At 32.6% G+C, this 13,825-nt stretch overlaps 1 protein-coding gene across 1 annotated transcript; it reads right to left on the bottom strand.

Annotated features, from left to right (window-relative positions):
- Positions 1 to 3,063: 3,063 nt before the first annotated feature.
- Positions 3,064 to 9,784, bottom strand: LOC107625458 (uncharacterized). The gene is made up of 18 exons (XM_088501064.1): positions 9,458 to 9,784; positions 8,898 to 9,057; positions 8,684 to 8,775; positions 8,282 to 8,320; positions 8,141 to 8,197; positions 7,320 to 7,394; positions 7,097 to 7,162; positions 6,699 to 6,741; positions 6,248 to 6,293; positions 5,641 to 5,734; positions 5,168 to 5,220; positions 4,992 to 5,076; positions 4,798 to 4,900; positions 4,616 to 4,708; positions 4,384 to 4,450; positions 4,222 to 4,288; positions 4,056 to 4,109; positions 3,064 to 3,688 (listed from the first exon to the last, which is right to left on the bottom strand). The coding sequence occupies exons 2-18, from the start codon at positions 8,932 to 8,934 to the stop codon at positions 3,548 to 3,550; spliced, it is 1,212 nt and encodes a 403-aa protein (XP_088357190.1). The 5' UTR covers positions 8,935 to 9,057; positions 9,458 to 9,784; the 3' UTR covers positions 3,064 to 3,547.
- Between the last annotated feature and the right edge of the window lie 4,041 nt (positions 9,785 to 13,825).

The raw sequence follows: 13,825 nt of genomic DNA, 5'->3' as shown, positions 1-13,825 counted from the left end.
AGTATTGATAACAATCATAATAAATTAACTGAAAAGAAGAAAAATTGTAAAGGGAATATTATTAGTTAATATTATTATGATGCAATGTTGCAAAGGAATAGGTGTACCTACTCGTTTCGTGGATAATATTATAATCTAATGATCAACTAAAGTTGTCTTCTTTTGGTTTAAAATAAAACTATATGTTTAGCATAAGTTTCTTGTTTTTTAACTTTTATTCTCATATATATTGAATACTCTGACCATGGATACACGATTATTTAGTTAAATCTCAAAAGGAGTCTTTGAATTTTTACTCGAACTCTAAATTGTTTTTTTTTTTTTTTTAAAGAAAAGCTCAACACTACAAATGTAGCGTATAGGCAATTGATCAAAGTAGCAAACAAAAAAAAGAACCAAAGAAAAACAACAACTTAACTAAGAAGAAGGATATCTCATTGTCATCTCTGGCATAATCATCAATAACAAAAGGAGTCGGCACCAATCCACTCCCTATAATTCATAAAAGACATGTTGATTATCTCCTCAACCCTTCTACCTTTATTCTGAAAAATTCTTCTGTTTCTTTTCAACCATATGTTTCAAATTATGGCACAAAAACACACCATTCACCTCTTGCACTCCTCCTTCCTAATTAAAAACTCAGTCCAGCTTAGGAAATGCATGCTCCTTTAATGAACCCGGGTAAGACCATTGTCTACCAACATATGACATTCAAGCACACCAAACCTGCCAAGAATAACTACAGACGAAGAACAAGTGGTGCCCATTTTCAACACCTTCATTACACAATGCACAAAATTTATCTTGTTGGTTGATAATACCAAGCTGTCCCAGTCTCTCTTTAGTGTTGATCCTGCCAGACAAAACAAACCAGACAAACAACTTCACTCTTGGAGGCACCAGACCTTTCCAAATAGACTTGGTGAAGCTGTAGCTTGTGACTTCCTCAGGGGCCAATTCCGCTTGCAGCACTTATACAAAAGAGTTAGTTGAAAAAACACATTGATTATCATATTTTCAGACCACTCTATCCTCTCTACCATATGCAAGTTTAACCAACCTTAGCGTATTATGTAACTGGTTTAGCATATCCAACTCCTATTGGAATAGATCTCGCCTCCATAAGAAGTTCCAATTCCACTCTAAATTGGTTCTTAAATTTTTAATCATTTTAATTTTAAATTTAAATTTTTTTTTCATGGCTCAAGTTAATTCTTTTAATGTATTTTGTTAATTTGCATATTGATGTGGTATTCTGACGTATATTACTAAGTCTATGTGTGGTAATATTGTTCGACCACAAGTAAAAAGATTATGACATTAGAATAAGAAGAAGTAATAAACACAAGAAACAACTATTGTGGTGAAATATAATTTTGAAAGACTAAATATGACGAAAGCGGCACTGTTGTGAAGCATAAGGCTCAAATCTAAAAGAAGCTAATCATGTTTGGATTCGAAGAAGAAGAAGAGCATGGTGGTATCATCGATGAGAAGAGGCTTGAAGGAATGGGAGAAAGCGAAGCCGGTTCGAAAGAGAAGTGCGCGAAAAAGCCGCAGCAAGTTAGGCTGCGCGTCGGAAGGCGAAGCGTGTCGGGCTGACTGGCGGAGGTGAGAACGGTGTCAGTGGGAGGATGTGACGGCGTCAATATGGCCGACGAGAAATTCAGTGACGCGCGGTGAGGATCGGAGAAGATGACGGTGAGTTTTGAACATGTATTGAAAGTTACTGTAAAATTAGATATAACCATATGTAATGTGAATGAGTTTAAATACTAATCCTAATTTTTCAAATTTTAAAATTTAAAATTAAATAATCAATTAATAATCTAATTTTTAATTGTAATTTTTATCTGTTTTCTTAATCCATTGTACACATCGTACACAATAAAGTATTGGTTCCAAATTTCCAATACTTTTTCTTTGTCTAAATATCACTACATGTTATCATTACAAAATTGTGAATCAAATTAGTCCTTTGACCAAATTTTTTTCTCATTTTTCACAAGTGATTCAGGAAAGGAAAAGTATAGGTAACCAACAAGGTTTTTGAACAATGTGTAAACAATGTGAATTAATAGGGTTAAAAGAGTAAATTTGATTAGTAGCATTAAATTAGGGTGTAGTGTATTTTCATTTGATTGGTGGTTGTTTATGTTGTTCAAAAATTTCATTGTTCCCCTAGCACTCCCCGGAAAGGAAATCCTTGTCAACTAATTAAAAAATATTCCAAAAAACTTATGATATAACAAATTATTTATAAAATAATAACAACATAGGTTCTATATTAAAATATTTTGAAAAGTCATTCTTTCTATATAACTATTCTCTCTTCTCATCTCTCATATGAAAACTATTGAATAATCATTTTAGCAGTGGTACTTCTTCAATCAAATAAGCACATGCTATGGTGTTACGGTTAGATATTTAAACCAAGTTCATTACCACCTTAGTAAAAATTACATGAAGCTACTACAATTGCATGACACTATCAGTGCTAATTTAGTTTTCAAGGCAGCTAAGAACTGAAGCTTTACAACTCATGTTTGAAAAAAGTCAAATTATCAAGTTCCTAGATAACTCATGAAAGGTGTCTCATAATTTCGAAGTATATACAAAACAAAGGGAGTTTAGTCACTGCAAGTTGCATTTCACGGTCAAAGCTATACTGTAAACTATTGTTTTATTTTACAAATTAAACTTTGCCTCCAAATTTCTAGCCCTCTAAATAATAAAATTCGCGAATGAAATTTGACTTTTAAAAACCTTTTTAAATTTTCATAAAAAAACTATCATATAGTTCATTGCCATTATAACCTGTATTTAAAAGTTTCATTTTTGCCTTTCGGATAAAAATAATTTCAATATATCCATCAAAAGATATTGTTAAACAAATATCATTATAAAAACTAACGTGACAAAAAATAAAAATATTATACACACATTAAACATCAACTATTAAATCAACCACTTTGTATTTATATATAAATTTTACGTGTTATTTAGCTCATTTTTAATGTATATTTTGTATTTCAACATATATTCTATATTGATAATTGATTTAGTGAATAATTTTTTGTAAATATATAACATAATTGCGAAGCAATTAAGCAAAACTCTAGTGCATTGACCAACATAAATAACAAATTTTATCAGAGACAACCACCAAATCTTATCCTAAAAATGAAACTAATTACATAAACAAAATTATATAATTTGAACTCTACCTTAAAGCAAAATATAAAACCCCCCAAAAAATACAAACAAACAATGTTTACGAACCCGTTAAATGTAATCCAAAACCTGCATTCATGCTATAACTTGATTTCCTTCTTCCTTTTAGCTTTCCAAACTATGATTTTTTTTTTTTTTTTCCTTTTCTTTTTTTCCCCCTTTTGCCTCAAAGAAAAAGATACTTCAACTTCTCATATAATCTAGGTTGATCCAAGTTGCATTTTCAGCAGGAGAAAACACCAAAAATTAGATAAATCAATGGGAGAGTTTTAAGTACAGCCAATACAGATTGCATAACACTGATACACATTCAAATGGAGCCATATTTTCTTTCTGCCTGTCTCCATACACCTTGAGATGAACTAGGAGGAGGGCGCTCCCAGGAGGCTTCGCCACCAAAGGCACTATTTTGCTCTTCCGGCCGCATGTAGCTTTGCCCTGCTCCGCTAATCTATTTTCATCCAACATTCAAGACATGTTAGATAGATTTGCAAATGTAAGGGGGGAACACCAAATAGAAACATGCAAAAATTGCTATTAAAATTGCTTTTGAAGTGAACAAAGTCGCAGTAGCAACTTTTTTCTCTGAAGCAATGATACAAAATTTTGTAATGATCAAAGTCAACCTAATCCGTATTTTATAAAAGCCTGGTGTGTCATGCACAACAAAAACTCAGACCCAAAAAGACTAATTTCATGATGATCATCATTCACCTAACCACCATCTTTAAGTGTAGAAATAATATAACCAATTCTTAATTAGTTTCATGCGAAAGTTCTAAGAAATCAATAAACATCAGTAGGAGATTTGAACTCACTGTCTCTAAACACGCAGATAGGATTGTCATGCCAGGCAAAGCATCAATTCCATGCTGCAAAAAGTTAACACAACAGAAATTAAAAGTTCTGTGACTTAAGATATGAAAAAACTGATACTCAACAACCATCCTATTCTGGCAACTTGTAAGTGAGAAAAATTCTGACCTGCCGTTCCACTTTTGTCTTGTAAATGAACCCTCCACAGCAGAAGAGGGTCGAACAGACAAAGAATCTGCAGAATAACAAGTTGCCATATATTGAATGCAAGTATAGAAAATAAACAGCAAAATACTAACATGTATATACATAACAAGATAGTTGCTATACATGCAAGATAGCACCCCAAATATTGCCCATCCTTTTCTGGCATCTTCACCTTCTTCCTGTGTATAGTCTACAACCATGAATAAACAAATATTAAAAGGGAAAAACAATGTAACACCATTGGAAAGTGTAACCCCATAGTTAAGGTCTCCCAGATAATTGAATGCATATAAAGGACCAGAGGAACAATAATGGAATTTACAAATTACAACCTAGAAAAGTCATCATGACTCACCGCACAGTTTTGTAAGCACAAATTCAATACTCTCATAACCCTCAATTGGGATTGTTATATTAACTTCATATGGAGTATCACGGACTACCTCGCCTGACAAAAGTGTAGACAAGTGAAAGTTTAACAAACATACACACCCTACAAAAAATAATTGATGATGCTTAAAAACATTGGTAACATACATCTCCAATCCACAATCAACATCGTGGGTGACAAAGTTGTAGGAGGCTTCCCATGGTTGGCAGATCCAGACAATCTAACTTCCAAGCCCTTCTCTGGAAGAACCTAATAAGCAACAATAAAACAATGGTGATGAAGCTAGTACCAAGAGCAAAGACAATAGTAGTTCCTGCAACTGTAACTTTAACAGAAGTACCTTCAAACTAGGCTTTCCAACTAAGGATGAGTGTGAAGCTACTGCAGTCATAAAAAGGACTACCTGAGATTGCCCTGCATCAAAGCTGCAAAAGGAAACCATAGCATGCCATTAATAACGATTGAAGAAAATCTGCCGTTATGTAAAGCACAAGATGGCAGCAGGAGTATCCAGACCTAAAATCACGGTTGGGTTTCTCAAAACCAAATTGTGTCATGCCATTATAAACCTAAAAATTTTCACAAAATGAAAATTCAGTAAGTGATATAATTGAACTGAGTAACCCACCCTAAATCTACCATTTTGGATCTCAAACAAGGTTTAATTTTCTATCAATTTGGATCTCAATGTTTTACAACAAAATAATCCAACAGTTTTTTTCTACTGTAACCAACCACAGATTATAATTTAAGATAAAATTTAATCTCACTAGTCTTTAGATTCAAAATTCATGTGGATCAAATTAGGAGTTAAAGGATTTGGTTTCTCTTAGCAGTTTTCATTATGCATTTTACTCTGCAAATCCCTGCAAACCCTTCTGTTCCCTTGCATTCTCCAACTCACACACCCTTTAAAGCTACAATGCAATTTAGAGGAGCCAAACTCTTAATATGATTCCAAGAATTGTGATAAATATAGAGATGCTCACAATTTCCCATGATCGTGGATGAAAACCAACCGTGAAGCCTTGAAATACTTGTGGGCCCGGTTTTTCACATGGTAAAGCAAGTTCAACTGAAACTCTGGGAATTATCAAGATTGTCATATTTAAAGGTCATACTTCAACTGCAAACATGGGAAATCCAAGACTAATAATGGAGCTCAAGACTAGTAATGAAAATCATCTGCTATCTCCTAAAGAAGTAAAGATCAAGGCCAAATAAGTACTTTAAGCAACAAGCTTCTAAAGCTTATCGTGATACATATATTAATCTATTGTGCAGCAAGACAGCAATAAATGGAAAAATTAGAATATCTATAGTAACATAACAGGTCATTCCTGATTTCATAACATGAAGTATTAGCTTTATAGAAAATGTTATGACTATGAGTAATTCTATACATTGTGTTACGAACTTAATGAATGGGTTGGGGGGTTCAGGCTCAGCAGTTAGGCCAACCTATTGTAAATAATTTGGAGGAGGGATAAGGTGATAAAGTAGACAGAAAGAAGAGAAATAAATAGCAAAAGGGAAAAATCAGTTAGTAAAATTAAAAGAGGAAGAAGAGGCAGGAATGTAGTATTGCATCAAAACCTGCAGTTTGATTCATAAGTGACATTACATATACATCCAGGTCGACCTACAAGTAAAAAACAAAGAAGCATTTGTCATGTGCTACATTGAAACATGAATTATAACAGAGTTCTCAACATGCAGTGTGACGATCTATGACCAGGAGCATGTGATCCTTTTGCCATACATAATTTGGCAAACTCTTTGCTCTATTTTTCAGAGTTTTTACAAATAAACAAAAATAACATGCACATCCTATAATGATAAATCATGCAGAGTATGTAATCCCTTTTTTTTATTTTTTAGAACTCAAATCAATTCAATTACAACAAAATCTTGTAAAAAAATGAGAGAATTTGAAATAACAAATAAAGCAAATCCATGAGATTTCTAAATCAATTTTTTTTCTAATACCAAAGAAGATAATTGAGTTGCAAATCAAATCAAATGTTTCAAAGACTGATAGTCATACCTTTACATTGTCCATTCAAACAACTCCCACAAATGATATTGACCTGAAAGACAAATGTAACATAAGGAAGAAACATAGACCACATAAAGCAGAAAAATTTATCCTAAAGAAGCCAAAGCTTCTTTGTGCCAAACAATCAAGCATCAGAGAAAAGACTTTTAGCCTATTGGTTATCTATTATATCTCTATCTTTATACAAAACGGGTTAAGAAAGGAATGTTCAATAACATAGTTGCACGTACCATGAATATATGCACAAGCGGGTTTGTACATGTACACACAAGAAAAAATGGTCACGGCCCCTTTTCTCCACGAGATAACTACTTTAACCATTTCCATTATAGAGTCCTTGATGTAGTTTACTTAAAGAGAAAAAGGAGTTCAAGAGTAACACCAACCTGAGCTGTCCGTCCCATTTTATCATAACTTTGCTCACAACCCATCAAGTCACCATTATAGAACTCCTACACATTGAGAAAGTGGTATACAAAGCAAGAAAGAAGGTATTAACAAGAAGGAGGAGAACTAGAAGTGAAAAATTTATTGTATTCATTGGTTTAAGTAGACATCTAAGGAGTATCCCTTACTCTCCCTAAAAGACAATAAGCAGTAGAAACTTACTTGAACAAAGTCAGATTCGTGTGAACCAGCAACAAAGTAGTTGTATTTATCAAATCGACCAAAATCAACATATCCCTGAATACTTTTGGGAGTCAACTAATGGATAAAAATTCTAATACAAAAATCTAAAGTACTCAACAAGGAATATTCACCACACTCATAAAATTATTTAGTTTATAAGCATATTGGAAATCAAAATCAAGTAAAGATCCATGACTAATGAAGGTTTTATCAAATTAAGTGTTTGAGAACTTAAGACCCTTATGTATCAACTTATATGGAAAACATCTCAAGGTAGAGCTAGTAGAAAATTAAAGAAACCAAAACATGAGATGGCTCCTTTTTTTTTCGCCACTAACGTTCCTCTTAGTAAAAAATAGAAGGCTTCAAAGGGAGGAGGAAGACAGGAAAGATGGTAAGAATCTTCCAAAATCCATTTCTCTGAGTGATGGAGAAGGAATAAAGATATATGTAGAAAGTATTCTTATCTCTCCACAATCCTGTTTTTCTTTTAACAAAAGTCATAATGAGGACAATATGGTAATATTTTGTTACTTCTGCTGTGTTTTTGATTATGGTTAATCAAGTCAATACTCAGCAATACATTTTTGTTGGTTAACCGTTTTACTATGAACACTTGAATAAAAGAGCAGAACATTGTAGACATCTCTTTAAGATTATTACTAATCCCGTTCAAGTTGAATAGAACAACTAAGCCTTGTTTCACCAAGTGAGATTGGCTACATGGATCAAACAACTACTACTTTGGCACTAACTGAAATAAATACTTCAAACTGAAAGCACGGTTATATATGGACTACCGTTTGTGATCTACTCTCGACATCTTTGCAGAATCGGACCGCTAAGTCAGTACCTTCCTGCACTAATGAAAAGTGAATAGTTTAGAAACCTACGTTAGAAGCAAAACTTAACAAAGGAAAACTATCTAGCACTGTCTATACCTTTACATCATACTCAAACAGGTATCCGATCCAGCTAGTCTATCAAACCAGTTAAGTATAAACAAGTTAACAACAAACCACAAATTGAACAAAACCTTAGAATAATAACAAGTAAATGGTCATTGGTTCTCCCAAGATGGATAAGACATCAAGAATTAGTACTCCAAAATATAACATCTGTAACTCCTTAGGCATAGCATCAAATACAAATCAATTTACAGAAAAAAATTGATATTCAAAATAACACCTTATAAACACAAAAACAAAATGATTAATTATTAAGAACCAATTTTAAAATCCAAACCCCGTAAGGACCCTTTTAGAATTATCAATATCAAATCAAATAAAATGCAAAGCCCAATCAAAGAACAAATGTTCTTGATTGTGAGAAGTGAAGGATACGAAATCAACAATACGACTAGAATTATCAAAAGTATAGCAATTGGAACTAGGAACCGGAATTGAAGTGATCGATGGTATCTGCAAAAGAAATGCTGGAAAGCAAGAGAGAAAAGAGGGGAAAATTAGAGTTTCAACAATATGTGCTATCAGTAGCTAAAAGAAACTGAAAACATCAGAAAGAGAGGATTAGAACATGCTGAAACTGCCAACCCACCAGCGCATAAAACGGTCAATGCTGTAGGATAACACATTTTTGCCTTTTTGGGGCGAGTGTTGCTTCAGATATTCAGGGTCAGGGTACAAAGTTGGTGAAGCTCTACACCATCAACAGAACTAAAGTGGGTAACTGGAAAGTGTAAATGCCTTTTGCAGCCCTATAATCACAAACAAGTAACCAAAATTCACCACTTTGAAGTTTGAACCGTAATTCAAGCCAAGTAAAATTTTCACTCTTTAAATATCACCAAATTAGAATTAAAAAAATAAATCAAGTGCCCCTAAATTAAGAATCAAAATAACATTCAGATGAACATCATAAATTAAACAATCAAAAGAATGTAAACTCGGCAATTTCACATTTTACAAACACTTAATCAGACCAAAAACATAAAAGTCATAAATTCAACAATCGATATTACTGCTGCCAATTATGGAAACTATTTCTTAAGGCAAGTATTGTATTTTTTAACCGCATATACTTAAGGTTTTAAAAAATTTAACACATATAATCAAGGTTTGTTTAGAACAATGGAAGATATTAGGAAGTCTGCCTACCTGCGAAAAGGCGCGACGGTGACAGCGGGAGGGCCTGGTGGCAGAGAGCGACAGCCAGCGACGCTGAGAGAGAAATGACAGAGCCGCGGCGGCGAGAAAGCACGGAGCTGGAGGTTGAAGCAGACGGGTCAGAGGGGTTTAGGGTGGTGAATTTTCATTAGTCACCAAAATGTTACTACGATTTCCGATTGCTAACTGACGGAAATTTGGGTTAGGAACAACAGAGATTCACAAACAAACAAAACAATTTGAAGAAATTATTTGATCATTTATAAAATTCAGAGAGTATTTTATTTCAGGTTCAAAAATTCAATATCTATTTTAGACATTATTTCGGTTTTTTATTACACATTTTTAACTGTAATAAACCCACGTGTGAAAAAAAGCGCCTCAATTTTTTAGATATTGAAAAAATAAAAAAAGTGAAATGTACTACTAATATGATTTCATAGTGTATTTTTTTGAATTTATGGAAACTGTAATGCCCGCTAACAAATCGCGGGCCGCAATTTGCATGACACAGATAACGAAGTGTAAATAAAAAATTTTAGTATTAATATTTATTAATATTATTATTTTATTATGATAAAAATAATTCATATATTAATATTATATATGTTGTCGCATAAATATATAAAAAGAGAGAAAGAAAAAGAAATGTTTTATATTCGTATTATTGTGTTTATTGTTAGAGTCTTAAGTCTCTATTTATACACGTACTAAGTTTTGATTTTTCAAACTTCATTCATTAAAAATTAAATTTTCTTTCATTGAAAAATTGAACCGTTCAAGTATTAATGGGCATCCAACTCATTTTTCATTCTTAATTTCTTATCACAATACCTCCCCTTAAATGACCATTTAGAATTATGTCTCATTAAAATCTTACTAAATAAAAACTTAATTGAAAAAAATTTTAGCGAAGGAAAAAAAATACAAAATCCTTTGTGATGTGACTGTCCCATTAAAAACTTTGTCAAAAAAAATTCAATAGGAAAAAAAACCTGACCAAGAAAAAAAAGAGTACAGTCTTCCCCTCTTGTCGACATTATTTTATATCTCGAAATCGGCGCATCCCAATTTGATATACCAATCTTTTAAAGGAGGATTTCGGAAGGGACTTTGTAAATAAATCTGCCAAATTATCGCTTGAGCGAATCTATTGGACATCAATTGTTTCTTGAGTTTGAAGGTCATGAGTGAAGAAAAAATTGGGAGAAATATGCTTTGTTCTATCACCTTTGATGTATCCCCCTTTAAGTTGAGCAATGTATGCTATATTATCTTCAAAAAGAACAGTTGGAGCTATCTTATGATCAATCAGTTCACATGATGACAGATTATATTAGATCAAACTCTTGAGCCAAAAACACTCGCGACTAGCTTCATGTATCGCCAGTATTTTAACATGATTAGAGGATGTTGCTGCAATCGTCTGTTTCGTGGACCTCCATGATATAGCTGTACCACCATATGTGAATAGGTATCATATTTGAGACCTCCCTTTGTGTGGATCAGACAAGTATCCTGCATCTGCATAGCCAACTAGTTGTGACTTGGATCCATATGGATAAAACAATCCTATATCAACCGTTCTATTAAGATATCGAAAGATTTGTTTCATTCCATTCTAATACTTCTGGTTGGAGAGGAACTATACCTTGCTAGTAAATTCACAACAAATGATATATCGGGTCGTGTATTATTAGCAAGATACAGTAGTGCCCAAATGGCACTGAGATATAGTACTTCAAGACCAAGGATATCTTCATTTTCTTCTTTAGGACGGAATTAATCATTTTTCACATCCAAAGATCTTACGATCATTGGGGTACTTAATGAATGTGACTTATCCATATAAAATCTTTTGAATATCTTTTTTGTGTATGTTATTTGATGAATAAAGATTTAATTTTTTATATGCTCAATTTCCAGGTCGAGACAAAATTTAGTCTTTCTAAGATCTTTCATCTCAAACTTTTCTTTTAGAACTTTTATAATTGTTGAAATCTCTTCAGGGTTCTAATGATATTTAAATCATCAACGTACACAATAATTATAATGAATCCAGATGCAAATTTCTTTATGAAAACACATGAGCAGATATCATCATTCTTAAATTTGTTTTTAGTTAGATACTCAGTAAGACGAGTATACCACATTTGTCCAAATTGCTTTATACCATATAAAGATCTTTGCAATTTGACTGAGTACAACCCTTGCAAATATTCATTGAATGATTTAGATATTTTTAGTCCTTTAGAAACTTTCATATAGATATCACAATCTAATTATTCGTATAAATAGGTTGTTACTACATCTGTTAGATGCATATGTAGTTTATGGTATGCAGATAAACTGACCAAATAACACAATGTTATTGCATCTACTATAGAGGAATATATTTCTTCATAATCTATATCGGGCCTTTGTGAAAAATCTTGCGCCACAAGTCGAGCTTTGTAGTGTACAATTTTATTTTTCTCATTTCGTTTTCTCACAAATATTCATCTGTATCCAACAAGTTTTACATCTTCTGGTGTACGGACTACAGGTCCAAAGGTTTCATGTTTTGCAAGTGAGTCTAACTCAACCTCCATAGCTTCTTCCCATTTCGGCTAATCATTCCTTTGTCAATATTCTTCGACTATTCTTGGCTTAAGATCCTTACTTTCATGCATGATGTGTAATGTTGCATTATATGTAAATATTTCATTGACAATTGTTTTATTTCGGTTCTATTTTTCGTCTATAAAGACATAATTTATCGAGATCTTATCATTTTTATAATTTTCAGAAGACGTCAAAATTATATCAGAATTTTGGACAACAGCATGTGTCTTCACTATGTCTTTATCCATTTCAACAGGAGTAGTATTTACCTCTTTTCTTTTTCGAGAATTTTTGTCTTTGGAACCGACAGGCCTACCACGCTTCTGATATGAATTTTTTTCGGTGACCATTTGTCCGACTAGGACATCAATTCGAATTGGAGCATTTTCAGCTGGTATATAGGATTTAGTAATCCTTTTCGTATTAAAAAATATATCAGGCAATTCATTTACTATTCTTTGCAAATGTATAATCTTTTGAGTTTTTAATTCACATTATCCTGATTGAGGATCTAAATGCATCAAGAATGATGCATTCTAATTAAGTTCTTTTTCAAGAAGTTTATTCTCTCCCTCTAATATTGAAAATTTTGAATCATCAAAATAACAATCTGCAAAAAGAGCTTTAAATATATCTCCTGTTTGTATCTCAAGATACCTCACTATAGAGGAAAAATCATATTTCACATAAATTTTCAATTTTCTTTGAGGTCCATTGTAGTGCGAGAAGGTGGGGCAATTAATACATATATCGCACACCCAAATATCTTCAAATGGGAAACATTTTGCTACTGGTCAAAAGCTAATTGCAGAGGAGAGAATCGATGATAACTTATTGGTCTCAAACGAATAAGTATTGCAGCATGTAAAATGGCATGTCCCAAGCAGAGGTTGGGAGATTTGTTCTTATAAGTAAGGGCCTAGCAATTAATTGGAAGCGTTTAATAAGTGATTCTGCTAACACATTTTGTGTGTGAACATGAGCTATTGGATGTTCAACACTTATTCTGTTTGTTATACAATAAGCATCAAAGGCTTGGAAAGTGAATTCACCAGCATTATCAAGACGAATTGCTTTGATTAGATTTTCTGAAAACTATGCTTTTAATCGAATACTTTGAGCAAGTAATCTCGCAAATGGCAGGTTACGAGAAGACAATAAGCACACATGTGACTATCTCGAAGATGCGTCTATTAGGACCATAAAATATCTAAAAGATCTACATGATAGATGAATAGGTCCACATATATCGCATTGAATCCTTTCTAAGAATTCAAGAGACTCAAATCCAATCTTTATTAATGATGGTCTTAAAATTAACTTTCCGTGAGAACATACAACACAACAAAATTTACTGGGTTTAAGAATCTTCTACCTTTTTAGTGAATGTCCATGAGAATAATAATTCTCCGCATCATTGTTATTCCAAGATGACCTAATGAATCAGGCCAAATTATAAATTCATTTGGGTTAAGTAATAAACTTCTGGTTTACAATAGCATGTGATTCAATTACATTAATTTTAGTATAATATAACCCAGAAGAAAGTGAAGGCAACTTTTCTAATATAACATTATTTATATACATTATACTTAAAATTTAAATACATAGAAAATAAAACAAAACAAAAAATTTTTTACATTATTTATTTACATAAGTACTTTAACAAATTCACATATTACACTTTTTCATCATTGATTAAATGACCTTCAAGATCATAAAAAAAATCAGATACTTCATAATAAGTGGTGTAAT

The sequence above is a fragment of the Arachis ipaensis genome, chromosome B1 (genome assembly GCF_059453495.1).
Source record: "Arachis ipaensis isolate K30076 ecotype BB chromosome B1, ASM5945349v1, whole genome shotgun sequence".
Taxonomy (NCBI): domain Eukaryota; kingdom Viridiplantae; phylum Streptophyta; class Magnoliopsida; order Fabales; family Fabaceae; genus Arachis; species Arachis ipaensis.
This window is presented reverse-complemented; position numbering and strand designations above follow the sequence as displayed.

Coding starts and splice junctions, on each gene's coding strand:
- LOC107625458 (XM_088501064.1), bottom strand. CDS start 8,934: ATGTGTTATCCTACAGCATTGACCGTTTTATGCGCTG. Junction 8,321..8,683: donor CTAGTCGTATTGTTGATTTC/GTATCCTTCACT, acceptor CTGGTTTGATAG/ACTAGCTGGATCGGATACCT. Junction 5,735..6,247: donor ACTTATGAATCAAACTGCAG/GTTTTGATGCAA, acceptor GATAATTCCCAG/AGTTTCAGTTGAACTTGCTT.